Source organism: Protomyctophum parallelum (assembly GCF_964188405.1).
Source record: "Protomyctophum parallelum genome assembly, chromosome: 4".
NCBI classification, from domain to species: Eukaryota; Metazoa; Chordata; class Actinopteri; order Myctophiformes; family Myctophidae; genus Protomyctophum; species Protomyctophum parallelum.
In genome coordinates this window covers 8,886,400-8,898,213 of record NC_139700.1, presented here as the reverse complement: position 1 = coordinate 8,898,213, position 11,814 = coordinate 8,886,400, and the positions used below count along the sequence as shown (strand labels likewise).

General features: G+C 44.9%; 2 protein-coding genes across 2 annotated transcripts in view; one reads left to right on the top strand and one right to left on the bottom strand.

Annotated features, from left to right (window-relative positions):
• Positions 1–11,814, top strand: part of zfpm1 (zinc finger protein, FOG family member 1) — a gene marked incomplete at its 3' end in the record, with an annotated part of 111,621 nt that overhangs the window by 30,408 nt on the left and 69,399 nt on the right.
• LOC310857972 (large ribosomal subunit protein mL40-like) lies at positions 5,611–10,418 on the bottom strand (the record flags this gene model as incomplete). The annotated part of the gene is given in 7 exon segments (XM_083764017.1): positions 5,611–5,685; positions 5,688–5,813; positions 5,816–5,944; positions 5,946–6,011; positions 6,232–6,315; positions 6,318–6,351; positions 10,384–10,418. Coding segments are annotated over 7 exon segments (549 nt in total).

The window sequence follows — 11,814 nt, the reverse complement described above, 5'->3', positions numbered from 1 at the left end:
GTGTGTCCTCTACACATGTCTCTGCATCTCTTTGTGTGTCCTCTACACATGTCTCCATCTCTTTGTGTGTCCTCTACACATGTCTCCATCTCTTTGTGTGTCCTCTACACATGTCTCTCCATCTCTTTGTGTGTCCTCTACACATGTCTCTGTATCTCTTTGTGTGTCCTCTACACATGTCTCTCCATCTCTTTGTGTGTCCTCTCTACACATGTCTCTGCATCTCTTTGTGTGTCCTCTACACATGTCTCTGTATCTCTTTGTGTGTCCTCTCTACACATGTCTCTGCATCTCTTTGTGTGTCCTCTACACATGTCTCTCCATCTCTTTGTGTGTCCTCTACACATGTCTCTGTATCTCTTTGTGTGTCCTCTACACATGTCTCTCCATCTCTTTGTGTGTCCTCTACACATGTCTCTCCATCTCTTTGTGTGTCCTCTACACATGTCTCTCCATCTCTTTGTGTGTCCTCTACACATGTCTCTCCATCTCTTTGTGTGTCCTCTACACATGTCTCTCCATCTCTTTGTGTGTCCTCTACACATGTCTCTCCATCTCTTTGTGTGTCCTCTACACATGTCTCTGTATCTCTTTGTGTGTCCTCTCTACACATGTCTCTGCATCTCTTTGTGTGTCCTCTCTACACATGTCTCTGCATCTCTTTGTGTGTCCTCTACACATGTCTCTCCATCTCTTTGTGTGTCCTCTACACATGTCTCCATCTCTTTGTGTGTCCTCTACACATGTCTCTGTATCTCTTTGTGTGTCCTCTCTACACATGTCTCTGTATCTCTTTGTGTGTCCTCTACACATGTCTCTCCATCTCTTTGTGTGTCCTCTACACATGTCTCCATCTCTTTGTGTGTCCTCTACACATGTCTCTGTATCTCTTTGTGTGTCCTCTCTACACATGTCTCCATCTCTTTGTGTGTCCTCTACACATGTCTCTGTATCTCTTTGTGTGTCCTCTCTACACATGTCTCTGTATCTCTTTGTGTGTCCTCTCTACACATGTCTCTGCATCTCTTTGTGTGTCCTCTACACATGTCTCTCCATCTCTTTGTGTGTCCTCTACACATGTCTCCATCTCTTTGTGTGTCCTCTACACATGTCTCTCCATCTCTTTGTGTGTCCTCTACACATGTCTCTGTATCTCTTTGTGTGTCCTCTACACATGTCTCTGCATCTCTTTGTGTGTCCTCTACACATGTCTCTGTATCTCTTTGTGTGTCCTCTACACATGTCTCTGTATCTCTTTGTGTGTCCTCTACACATGTCTCTGTATCTCTTTGTGTGTCCTCTACACATGTCTCTCCATCTCTTTGTGTGTCCTCTACACATGTCTCCATCTCTTTGTGTGTCCTCTACACATGTCTCTGTATCTCTTTGTGTGTCCTCTACACATGTCTCTGTATCTCTTTGTGTGTCCTCTACACATGTCTCTCCATCTCTTTGTGTGTCCTCTACACATGTCTCCATCTCTTTGTGTGTCCTCTACACATGTCTCCATCTCTTTGTGTGTCCTCTCTACACATGTCTCTGCATCTCTTTGTGTGTCCTCTCTACACATGTCTCTCCATCTCTTTGTGTGTCCTCTACACATGTCTCTGTATCTCTTTGTGTGTCCTCTACACATGTCTCTGCATCTCTTTGTGTGTCCTCTACACATGTCTCTGTATCTCTTTGTGTGTCCTCTACACATGTCTCTGTATCTCTTTGTGTGTCCTCTACACATGTCTCTGTATCTCTTTGTGTGTCCTCTACACATGTCTCTGTATCTCTTTGTGTGTCCTCTACACATGTCTCTGCATCTCTTTGTGTGTCCTCTACACATGTCTCTGTATCTCTTTGTGTGTCCTCTACACATGTCTCTGTATCTCTTTGTGTGTCCTCTACACATGTCTCTGTATCTCTTTGTGTGTCCTCTACACATGTCTCTGTATCTCTTTGTGTGTCCTCTACACATGTCTCTGTATCTCTTTGTGTGTCCTCTACACATGTCTCTCCATCTCTTTGTGTGTCCTCTACACATGTCTCTCCATCTCTTTGTGTGTCCTCTACACATGTCTCTGTATCTCTTTGTGTGTCCTCTACACATGTCTCTGCATCTCTTTGTGTGTCCTCTCTACACATGTCTCTCCATCTCTTTGTGTGTCCTCTACACATGTCTCTCCATCTCTTTGTGTGTCCTCTCTACACATGTCTCTCCATCTCTTTGTGTGTCCTCTACACATGTCTCTGCATCTCTTTGTGTGTCCTCTACACATGTCTCCATCTCTTTGTGTGTCCTCTACACATGTCTCTGTATCTCTTTGTGTGTCCTCTACACATGTCTCTGTATCTCTTTGTGTGTCCTCTACACATGTCTCTGCATCTCTTTGTGTGTCCTCTCTACACATGTCTCTGTATCTCTTTGTGTGTCCTCTACACATGTCTCTGCATCTCTTTGTGTGTCCTCTACACATGTCTCTGTATCTCTTTGTGTGTCCTCTACACATGTCTCTGCATCTCTTTGTGTGTCCTCTCTACACATGTCTCTCCATCTCTTTGTGTGTCCTTTTCCTGTCTTTCTGTCTCTCTCAAGGTTCAGCGCGTGTCCCTTCCGACCCATGCAGTGTCTCCTCAAGACCTTTATCAGGGAGACAGCTGTGCTCATTAAGGAGTTAATTTTCTCCCTCCTATCTCTGATTAGTATAGTCAACCTAAAGCACTGTGAATTCTTTAAATTTTCTTCCTTGTGTTATCAAAAAAATGGAGAAAAAAGGGAATGGGGGATATTTAATCGTTTAAGTACTCTTCCTGGGGAACTAGATTTCTCTCCCTCCCTCTCTCTCTCTCTCTCTCTCTCTCTCTCTCTCTCTCTCACCCACTCTCTCTCCCCTTTTCCCTCTTTTTTTCCCCTTTTGCTCTTCCCAGCAATGTAAAGAAATCCTGCTGAAGCTGTAGCCCAGCTCAGTAATTCAGTTTTTAAAGCACGGAGGGATGGGGGCGAGGGGGGCGGGCGAGGGCGGGTTGGGGGTAGAGAGAGAGAGAGAGAGAGAGAGAGAGAGAGAGAGAGAGAGAGGGGGAAGAAAAAAAAACGACTTGATGAAATTCCACTATCAGCTCCGAACCAATATGCAAAATATCTCGCTGGAAATCAAATAGCTATTATGTTTTCATTTCCACGTCGGCGTATTTGCTTAATGAAGAGGAGACAGATCAGACCGGCAGAGAGAGTCTGCAGGAGCCGATAACCGCCAACGGCTCCCAGCTATCCTCGCAGAGTGACGCTCCCAGTCACACTGCTTTTTCACAGAAAGAGAGAGGAGGGAGGGAGGGGATAGATGGATGGAGTTAACCCATTTAGGCCTGACGTCGACAATTTTAAAAAATGTCTTCTAAACTAAATAATGACAATTTTCTGAAAAACCTCATGTTTCTGTATCAGTGGGTGCTCAATATTTCATGTCTAGGACCCCCAAAAATGATCTGTAATTGCATGGCCACCGACCCCCCATCTGAAAATGTGTTGTTCCGGGAGGAACCTCTCCGAAGCGAAGATTTGAGTTAAAAAGATGTTCACTCTGAAAGAATATATATTCAAAGATTTGTGCCACATTTTCACGATTTTTCAAAAATAGCAGACCTACAAGTTCGAACTTGTAGATCTGCTATTTTTCAAAAGCTAAATTATAACAATGTTTAAAACACCGAAAGGGGTTCCCGCGCAGAATGGATTAAAGAGGGAATGAGAGAGAGAGAGACGGAGAGAGAGAGAGAGGAAGGACAGAAGCCAGTGATAGAGCAAGGAAAGAGAGGGATATCGGAATGGACAGAGGGGAATAGAGATTGGGGGGGTGCAAGACACAGGGGTGCAGCTAAGGAGGGGCAGAATGGAGAGATAATGATGGAGGGAGAGAGAGAGAGAGAGAGAGAGAGAGAGAGAGGGGAAAAGAGGTGGCAGAGAGAAATGAGGGATGATGTTTTTTTTGTTTTGTTGAAAAGATGTTGGGGAGAAAGCAGAGGGGAGATTGTCTGTCTGGTGGAGAAAGTGATGCTTCTGAGATGTTTTCAGGAGCAGAGAACATACATGGGTCATGGGCGTATATTGTTGCCTTCACATGTACCGGCCCCGATGTTTTGATGTTTGGGTGTGTCCTGCTGTCATCATATATGTCAGTATATCCAGCCGGTGGGATTTGGGGTGGTGGGCCCCCGTTCAAAACACGTCCATGCCCCCCCCCCCCCCCCCCCCCCCCCCGTGTTCATGAATATCATTGGCATATTGTCCTATCGTAATCGCTCATTATCATAAATATTCTAATCGCCCCTTTTCGTACGATTTTGCTGATGGCTCTCTGACAGACACTTTTCTCTGTGCCGAGGGAGGAGTTCTCTCTCTCTCTCTCTCTCTCTCTTCCGGGTGTTTGGCGGGCTGGAACATTCTTATCCGTCCCCTTCCATCTGCATATTTATTTCTAGCTCTGGCTTTCCAGTCTTGTGTCGAGTTGTTGCTGTTTCTCTTCCAGGCATGGCTGTGGTGGCCTGTTGGAATGAAGATGCTCCGCTGTGTGTTCCAAAGCGTTCCCTGGGCATTCCCAGTTGTTCTAGAATGCCAATGTTGTTTGTGTAAAGCCCTGTTTATACTTTGTTGCACGACAGAGTCAAAAAATGGACGATATTCCACAAGCTGAAATGCACCAAGTCTCTGTCTGTATGTACAGTATGTCTGTGTGTGTGTAATCCACGTAACTCGAGAACCGGCCCCACATCGGCTTCAAATTCGACACACACGCGTTCCACACCGTGCAGTGCCTGGTGTCGAGTCGGTCGGACCCACGGTTGACCAGAACCGCCCCCAAAAGGGGCCTCCGCCCCGGGCTCTGGACAGAACCGCCCCCAAAAGGGGCCTCCGCCCCGGGCTCTGGACAGAGCCCCTGCCCTGCAACGGCCATATATGGAGCTGGCTGGCCTGTTTTTTTTTTTCTTTTCTTTTTTTTTGACTCATAAAATAATCTGCCTTTTATTGTTGCATGAAATGTTACATTTAAGAAAAACTTAATAAAAACAAATGATTTTATACAGCTGTATGAATGTGGAAAAACAACTTGTCATTCGGCATTTCAGTGAGTCAAGAATTCACACATCGGATGCAAATCTGTGAGTGTGACAAGACGAGCTTCATACTCTCAGCTAGAGGGGGAAAAGGTGGGCCTATAGTACAGAGACCACTATGGCCATCAGAGTATATAGGATTCATTGAAGCGTATAATCCCCGTCACATTTTCACAATTTCCAACACGTTTTCAGAATATTTAACCCAATTTCCAGACCTATATAACAATCATTCAGCACAATAATGAGTCTCTAATTACTCCTATGTGCAATGCCCAAAGACAAGCAGTGTAGCAAAAATAAAGCATAGAGAATAGAATTCCATTACAATCTTCGTGCCAACTTATAGTTTTGCTATACCACCTGTCCTAGGGCATAGGATCACGCTGCAGCACATTATGAGCTTGTAATGTAAAAACCTGTAAGAACCTTTCCAGGATTAGAAAATGTTTACCTTTTTTTTTATTTGTTCCTCAAAATATTTCCGGGAATTTCATGACCATGGGAGCCCTGTCATTGAGCGGAGACTCTGGTAATGTCATTGTATTTGCCATCAGGTGCTTCGTGCTTGGCCTTTGGTGCCGTGTAGCTGCCGGTCCCTCATGACTAAATGGAAAAAGAAGGGGGTCAGGCTTCAGAGCTTCCTGGTACAGCTCATCAGACTCAAGCTTCAGTTCATCCAGAGCCTCCCTCTGAGCTTCCAGAGCAAGCTCGACAGCATGTCCATTTCAGTCATGTGCTGCATCTGTTTGTAACGCGACCACTCCTTAACTAGCAAAGCTCGCCGCTCAGCCTCCTCAAAGGAGAGCAGGGGTGTAGAGCGTACCCTCGTTTCATCCTGGCATTGTGGTCGTAACGATGAAGTCTTCTATGGGGATGAGCTCAGGTGGAACTCTCTCCCTTTTCTTCAGCTTCTTTTTTTTTTTTTTTTTTAAGATATTTTTTTGCGGCTTACGCCTTTTTTATTGATTTTTTAAGGGACAGAAAGTAGGCTGACAGGAAACGGGAGAGAGATGGGGGGATGACATGCGGTAAAGGCCGTGTCGGGTCCGGGAGTCGAACCCGCGGCACACCGCGACTGGATCACCAGTCCGGTGCCCAGACCGTTACGCTACGGCCTGGGCCTTCAGCTTCTTTTTCAACCCTATCTCTTATCAACAATCCTCTTTTGGGATCTGTTTTCTTCTTTTTGCGCGGCTCTCCCCATAGTGGAGCAGATCTGTCTTCAGCGTCAGAACCGATGCGAACCAAGGACTTTGTATCGCATGGGAGGTTTCTCCTTTTAGAAACCTTGAGGGAGCGCTATGTCGGGATAATATCCTGCATAGAGCGTGTGATAAAGAAAACGATATTGTTTCCTATTTACCGCACTGGAACACTACAAATTGTAAATTATTACTACTAGTCCTTACCCGTTGTGAGATATTTCACCCCCCTTGTGGCCGTGAAGGGTACTGCGCCCGGGTGCGTTTGTAATTGACTAATAAATAAATTAATAATCATTAATGTGTCAAATCGAAAAAAGGGCTTCGTTACGCCCTCCATATGCATATGGTCAATGCCTGTGGGAGTGATTGGTGCAGGCAGTAAGGAGTTACGGCACTGTTTCTGACAGACACACACACACACACACACACACACACACACACACACGGACAGACATTTGGTTAATTATAGTATGATGATGATGATATAATGATGGGTCTCTGATGCAGGAGGAAGTCACATCATCTGGCTGGCCTGTTCTGACCTGCTCACAACACTCCATATTTGAGCATGCCTGTCACAGAACTCCACAAGCTGGCTTCATTTACTCCATATATTTGGGCATGCCTTACAAATAACTCCATATATGGGCATAAAAGGGAGACAGACATAATATCTGGGTGGGGGCATTCATTTCCAACTTGCATCGTTCCAAGTAGGCCAGTGCCCAACGGGCATCCGCTGTAGAGGCCCCACGGGCACCGTTCTAGTATGACATAAATTCTATTCCATTCATTGTCAACGGGAATTTAGTGTTTGTGTAGGACGGAAATCTACACTAATAGCTGAATATAGGAGGGGCTAGCGCCCCTCAAAAAAGAAGTAGAATAAACAATTAAGCATAACTGATATTGTAGTCAGTGAGATATCGTCACGGCAGCTATAGCTATGTAGATGTCCCTTCAAAAGGATGGTTGTCCAGTCGTTAGCTCACTCCTGGCCTGGCTTTGCAGTCTGATCATGTCAGCATGGTGAAACATGTCATATTGCTGCAGGATGTTTCATTTTGGCAGAGCAAGTCTCAAATGTTTCTTTACAATGTGTGTGTGTGCCTCCACTCGTTTATGGATAGTCAGAATCTAGTACTTGGAAATCTAGTTAGAAGGCATTACCACTCACGCTTTGAAGACCCAAACAACCCCCAAAACGATAGTGCAGTATTGTAATGATCACACTTGTGTGAAGTGAGGGGCGCCCACTGTATATCGGCCACACGACGTCTTCCGTCGTCATTTAGTGCCCTAAACAAACATTAAATCTATAGACTTTGCTGGAAAACGATTTACATCATAACTGCCCTTACACAAACATTAAAGTCCATATTGGCTGGGAAAGTGCTCTAAACAAACATTAAAGGATGTTTACACAGATGCTAGTTTTTATTTATTTTAATGTTCGCCTTTTATTATCCTGATTATTTTATCCACAGTCGCATGAATTCACATTTAATGCAGACCGCTCTGGCCCCAACGCGTTGTGTGGGCGTTTTGCAGAAACCAATATATTTGTGCGTGCGTGCGTGCGTCACACACTGCACGTGTGTATAAACTGTATATATATATATTTATATATCTTCCAACGGTAGAAGCTGAACCGTGTTAAGTGCCCCAGCATGTCAAGTGACACAAAGTTGAAAAAGTACTCAATCATCGGCGGTTCTTTCTCTTTCCTGTGAATAATAAGTGGCTCCTCTCCAGTGCGTGACTCCGTGTCAGGTAGCTTCGTTACTCCTTCAAGAGCGTCTATACCAAAGAGCCTCTCCTCTCCTCTCTGTCCCCCCTCTCTTTATTTGCTCTGTCTAAATATACCCCTTTTAAGGATTTTCTTTTCTCTCTCAAGTCTGATTGTTGTCTGATAGAAGTGTGTGCTTTTTTTTTTCTTTCTCTCTCCTCTCTCCCTTTTCTTTTTTTTCTAGTAACGAGTTATTAGCATGAGAGCGGAGCAGCTTGCGTGTGTTTAATCAGTCATGTTGAGCATGCAGGTTTGATGTGTTGTCTCCGTGTCTAATCAGCACGCTGCTTAGTGCAGGTTTGATGTGGACGCAGCGAGTTAATAAAACAGTATCTATCTGGTGGTGCCTTCATCAGCTCTGACACTTTGTTCTGCCTCCTCTCCTCTCCTCTCCTCTCCTCTCCTCTCCTCTCCTCTCCTCTCCTCTCCTCTCCTCTCCTCTCCTCTCCTCTCCTCTCCTCTCCTCTCCTCTCCCCTCCCCTCCCCTCCCCTCCCCTCCCCTCCCCTCCCCTCCCCTCCTCTCCTCTCCTCTCCTCTCCTCTCAGTCCTCTCCTCTCCTCTCCTCTCCTCTCCTCTCCTCTCCTCTCCTCTCCTCTCCTCTCCTCTCCTCTCCTCTCCTCTCCTCTCCTCTCCTCTCCTCTCCTCTCCTCTCCAGTCCTCTCCTCTCCTCTCCTCTCCTCTCAGTCCTCTCCTCTCCTCTAGACAAAACGGCTTCAGTTTCACCACTAACTACTAAATCATCTTTTTCCTCTCGTTGTTTTCCTTCCTTTTTGTCTCTTCTCAAGTCGTATATATGGCTTTTTTTAGTGGCACTTTCATTGATGGCAGATATCTGCTACCTTTTCATATTGTCATACCACTTTGAAGGACTGAGCGTGAAGCCTCGTGTGAGCTACATGTCTGCCAGGCAGAAATGTATTAAATCTCCATATTGTTTTACGCTTTTTCGTAAATCAATGCCCTACTTGTCGCGTGTTGTGAGCTTGTATCTGTATTGTTTGTTTTATTTTTATTTAATTTGAAATTAACTAAAAAGAGAACTGTTTTGGACATACGAGGTATCCACCGACCACAGCACCTTTCCAAAAAATGTGAATATCATGGAAAAGTTGGTTTATTTCCATAATTCCATTCAAAAAGTTTAACTTGCCCCTTAACTTAACCCTGGCGGCTGCCGTATAGCCATCTGGGCACCTTGGCTGGTAACCCAGTCTGGCAGTGTGCTGCGGGTTCGACTCCCGATCCCGACCCGGCCTTTACTGCGTGTCACTCCCCCATCTCTCTCTCGCCATTTCCTGACCTGTACAGTCCTGGCCTATACTGTATACCTATCCCTCTATAAAAAATAAAAATAAAGTGCACACAACGTAAATTTGTGAATGTAAAAGTATTTATTTGTTTATCTTTACACAATTCTCATAAAACTCATAAAAACCCACTAAAACAGAATTTCAAAAAAATTGAATACTGTGAAGAAATCACCATTTACTCCTCAGAGCATGAATGTTTTAATCTGAATGCCTCATAACGAAATTAGGATCGGGGCACGGTGGCACAGTTGGTAGTGCTGTCGCCTCACAGCTAGAAGGTCCTGGGTTCTATTCCTGCTCGGGGCGCTGTGGGCGCTGGCGGCGTGTTTCCTCCTCCGCGTCATCAATGCCCATACCCGAAGGCGGGGTTGGCGAAAGGGCCTTTCTGTGTGGAGTTTGCATGTTCTCCCCGTGTCCCCTAGGGTAGGTACCCTCACAAAAACATGCAGTAATCCTGGTCACTAAACTGCCTCCCCCTGGCCAGCCGGGGCGCCTGATGGAGGGGAAAGGAACTGGTTAGAATAACGTGTTCCTTCCACGCGCTACGTCCAACCAGGGAAACTCCCCCCTGTCAGGTGTAAAGGAGCAACTTGGACACTCAGGCATGAAGGAAGCATGAGTTCAAGTCCGTTGCTCTCCCCTTGTCCCCCATATATGGGGACTATAGGTTGGTGGAGGGTGTGTAGAGCCCAGGATCACATTAGATGATTGACACAGGGGTGAAAAATGGGTTACAAAATCGTGGGATAAAAAATATATATTAAAAAAAAAAAGGATCATCAAATCAATCAAAATATGGTACTTTCAAAACAGAAATGTCAATCTTCAATACTTTGCCTTCATCACTGCCGCGATACACAATCGGCCTGCTGTGGCATTGCCCGTAGTTATGGAAGCCCAGTAAAGTGTGCATTTCGTTTGGGAATCAAGGTCCAAGGGTTTGGAGGAAGACACGTGCAAGGAACAGAATCTGAGCCACTTGAGGTCCAGTGTGAAGTATCCACAGTCAGTCATGATTTGGGTCCAGTGCAGGTGTTGGTAAACACAAATCCATGGGTCACCGCAACAGTATACCAGAATGTTTAAGAGGACATGATTCCCTGGCCCCCTGCCCATATACCGTCAAGCACCACAACCTGGTTTGATGCCCATGCCATCACAGTGCCAGCCAACTCGCCGGACCTAAACCCCATTGAGAATCTATGGGTTATTGTCAAGAGGAAAATGAGCGGCACCAGACCCAAAAAACAAAGAAACACTGATAGAAAGCATCAAGGAAACCTGGGATCCATAACTCCTGAACAATGCCAAATAAAAGGCTGATTGCCTCAATGCCACGGCGTATCGAGGCAGTGATGAAGGCAAAGGGATTGAAGATTGACATTTCTGTACCTTTTAATATTTTGATTCATTTCTTAATGTGGCATTCAGATTAAAACCTTCATGCTCATTCATTCACACAAGTATTCTAATTTTTAGAAAATCTGTGGGTTTTATGAGCTGGAAGCCAAAATTGTGTAAGATAAACAAATACTATAAATAATTTACGTTGTAAATGCACGCGCACATGCACACATGCACACATACACAAACTTTGTAGGTGCAGGAAAAGGCCTTGATTCACACCGTCAGAGCACGTGTGCCTCACGCAAGACCTACATAAATGTAGGTCTGCGTCTTCAATTATTTCCTCCCATCTTTTGAATTAGTTCAGTCCAGTTTCCTTATGGATATCACACAGAGAAGGGAGCCCATGGTACAATTAATCTGGTGGTAACTTTTAAAAAGGGTAAATGAAGTAGAACGTGCCGTAGTTATCACACATAGCCCCCTTTCGCTGCAATCCTTTCTGTCAACTATATCCTGGAAAGAGACTGAGAGAGAGAGAGAAGGGAAGGAAGGCAGCCACAGACTTATTTCTCCTTGGATAAAAGAGGAGAGAGAGAGAGAGAGAGAGAGAGAGAGAGAGAGAGAGGCTGGAGGAGCCGGAACTGTTTCCGCACCATTTGATGTCTCTGAAAGCAGCGATGTGGCGATTGATTCATTAAACCATTCTGACCTGGGATCAGATTCTAAAAATGTCTTCTACATCCTGACAGTTTTCTGAAAAAGCTATGTTTCTATGTCAGTCGTTCTTCGATTATTAATTTTTTTAGCAGATCTACAAGCTTGTAGCTCGCCACTCGGTGGCGCGCTATGAGCTTGTAGATCTGCTGTTTTTCAATAGCTAAAGCATAACACAATGCTAACACCAAAAGGGGTTCCCGCCCAAAATTGGTTAAACCAGAACAGTAATGATGAGCAGAGAAATCATAATTCAAACTTACATTTTAAACACGAAATATAATTGGAATTTTATACAGAGAAGTCCCCTTTGTACAATTATGATTAAAGGAAAATTAATTGTATG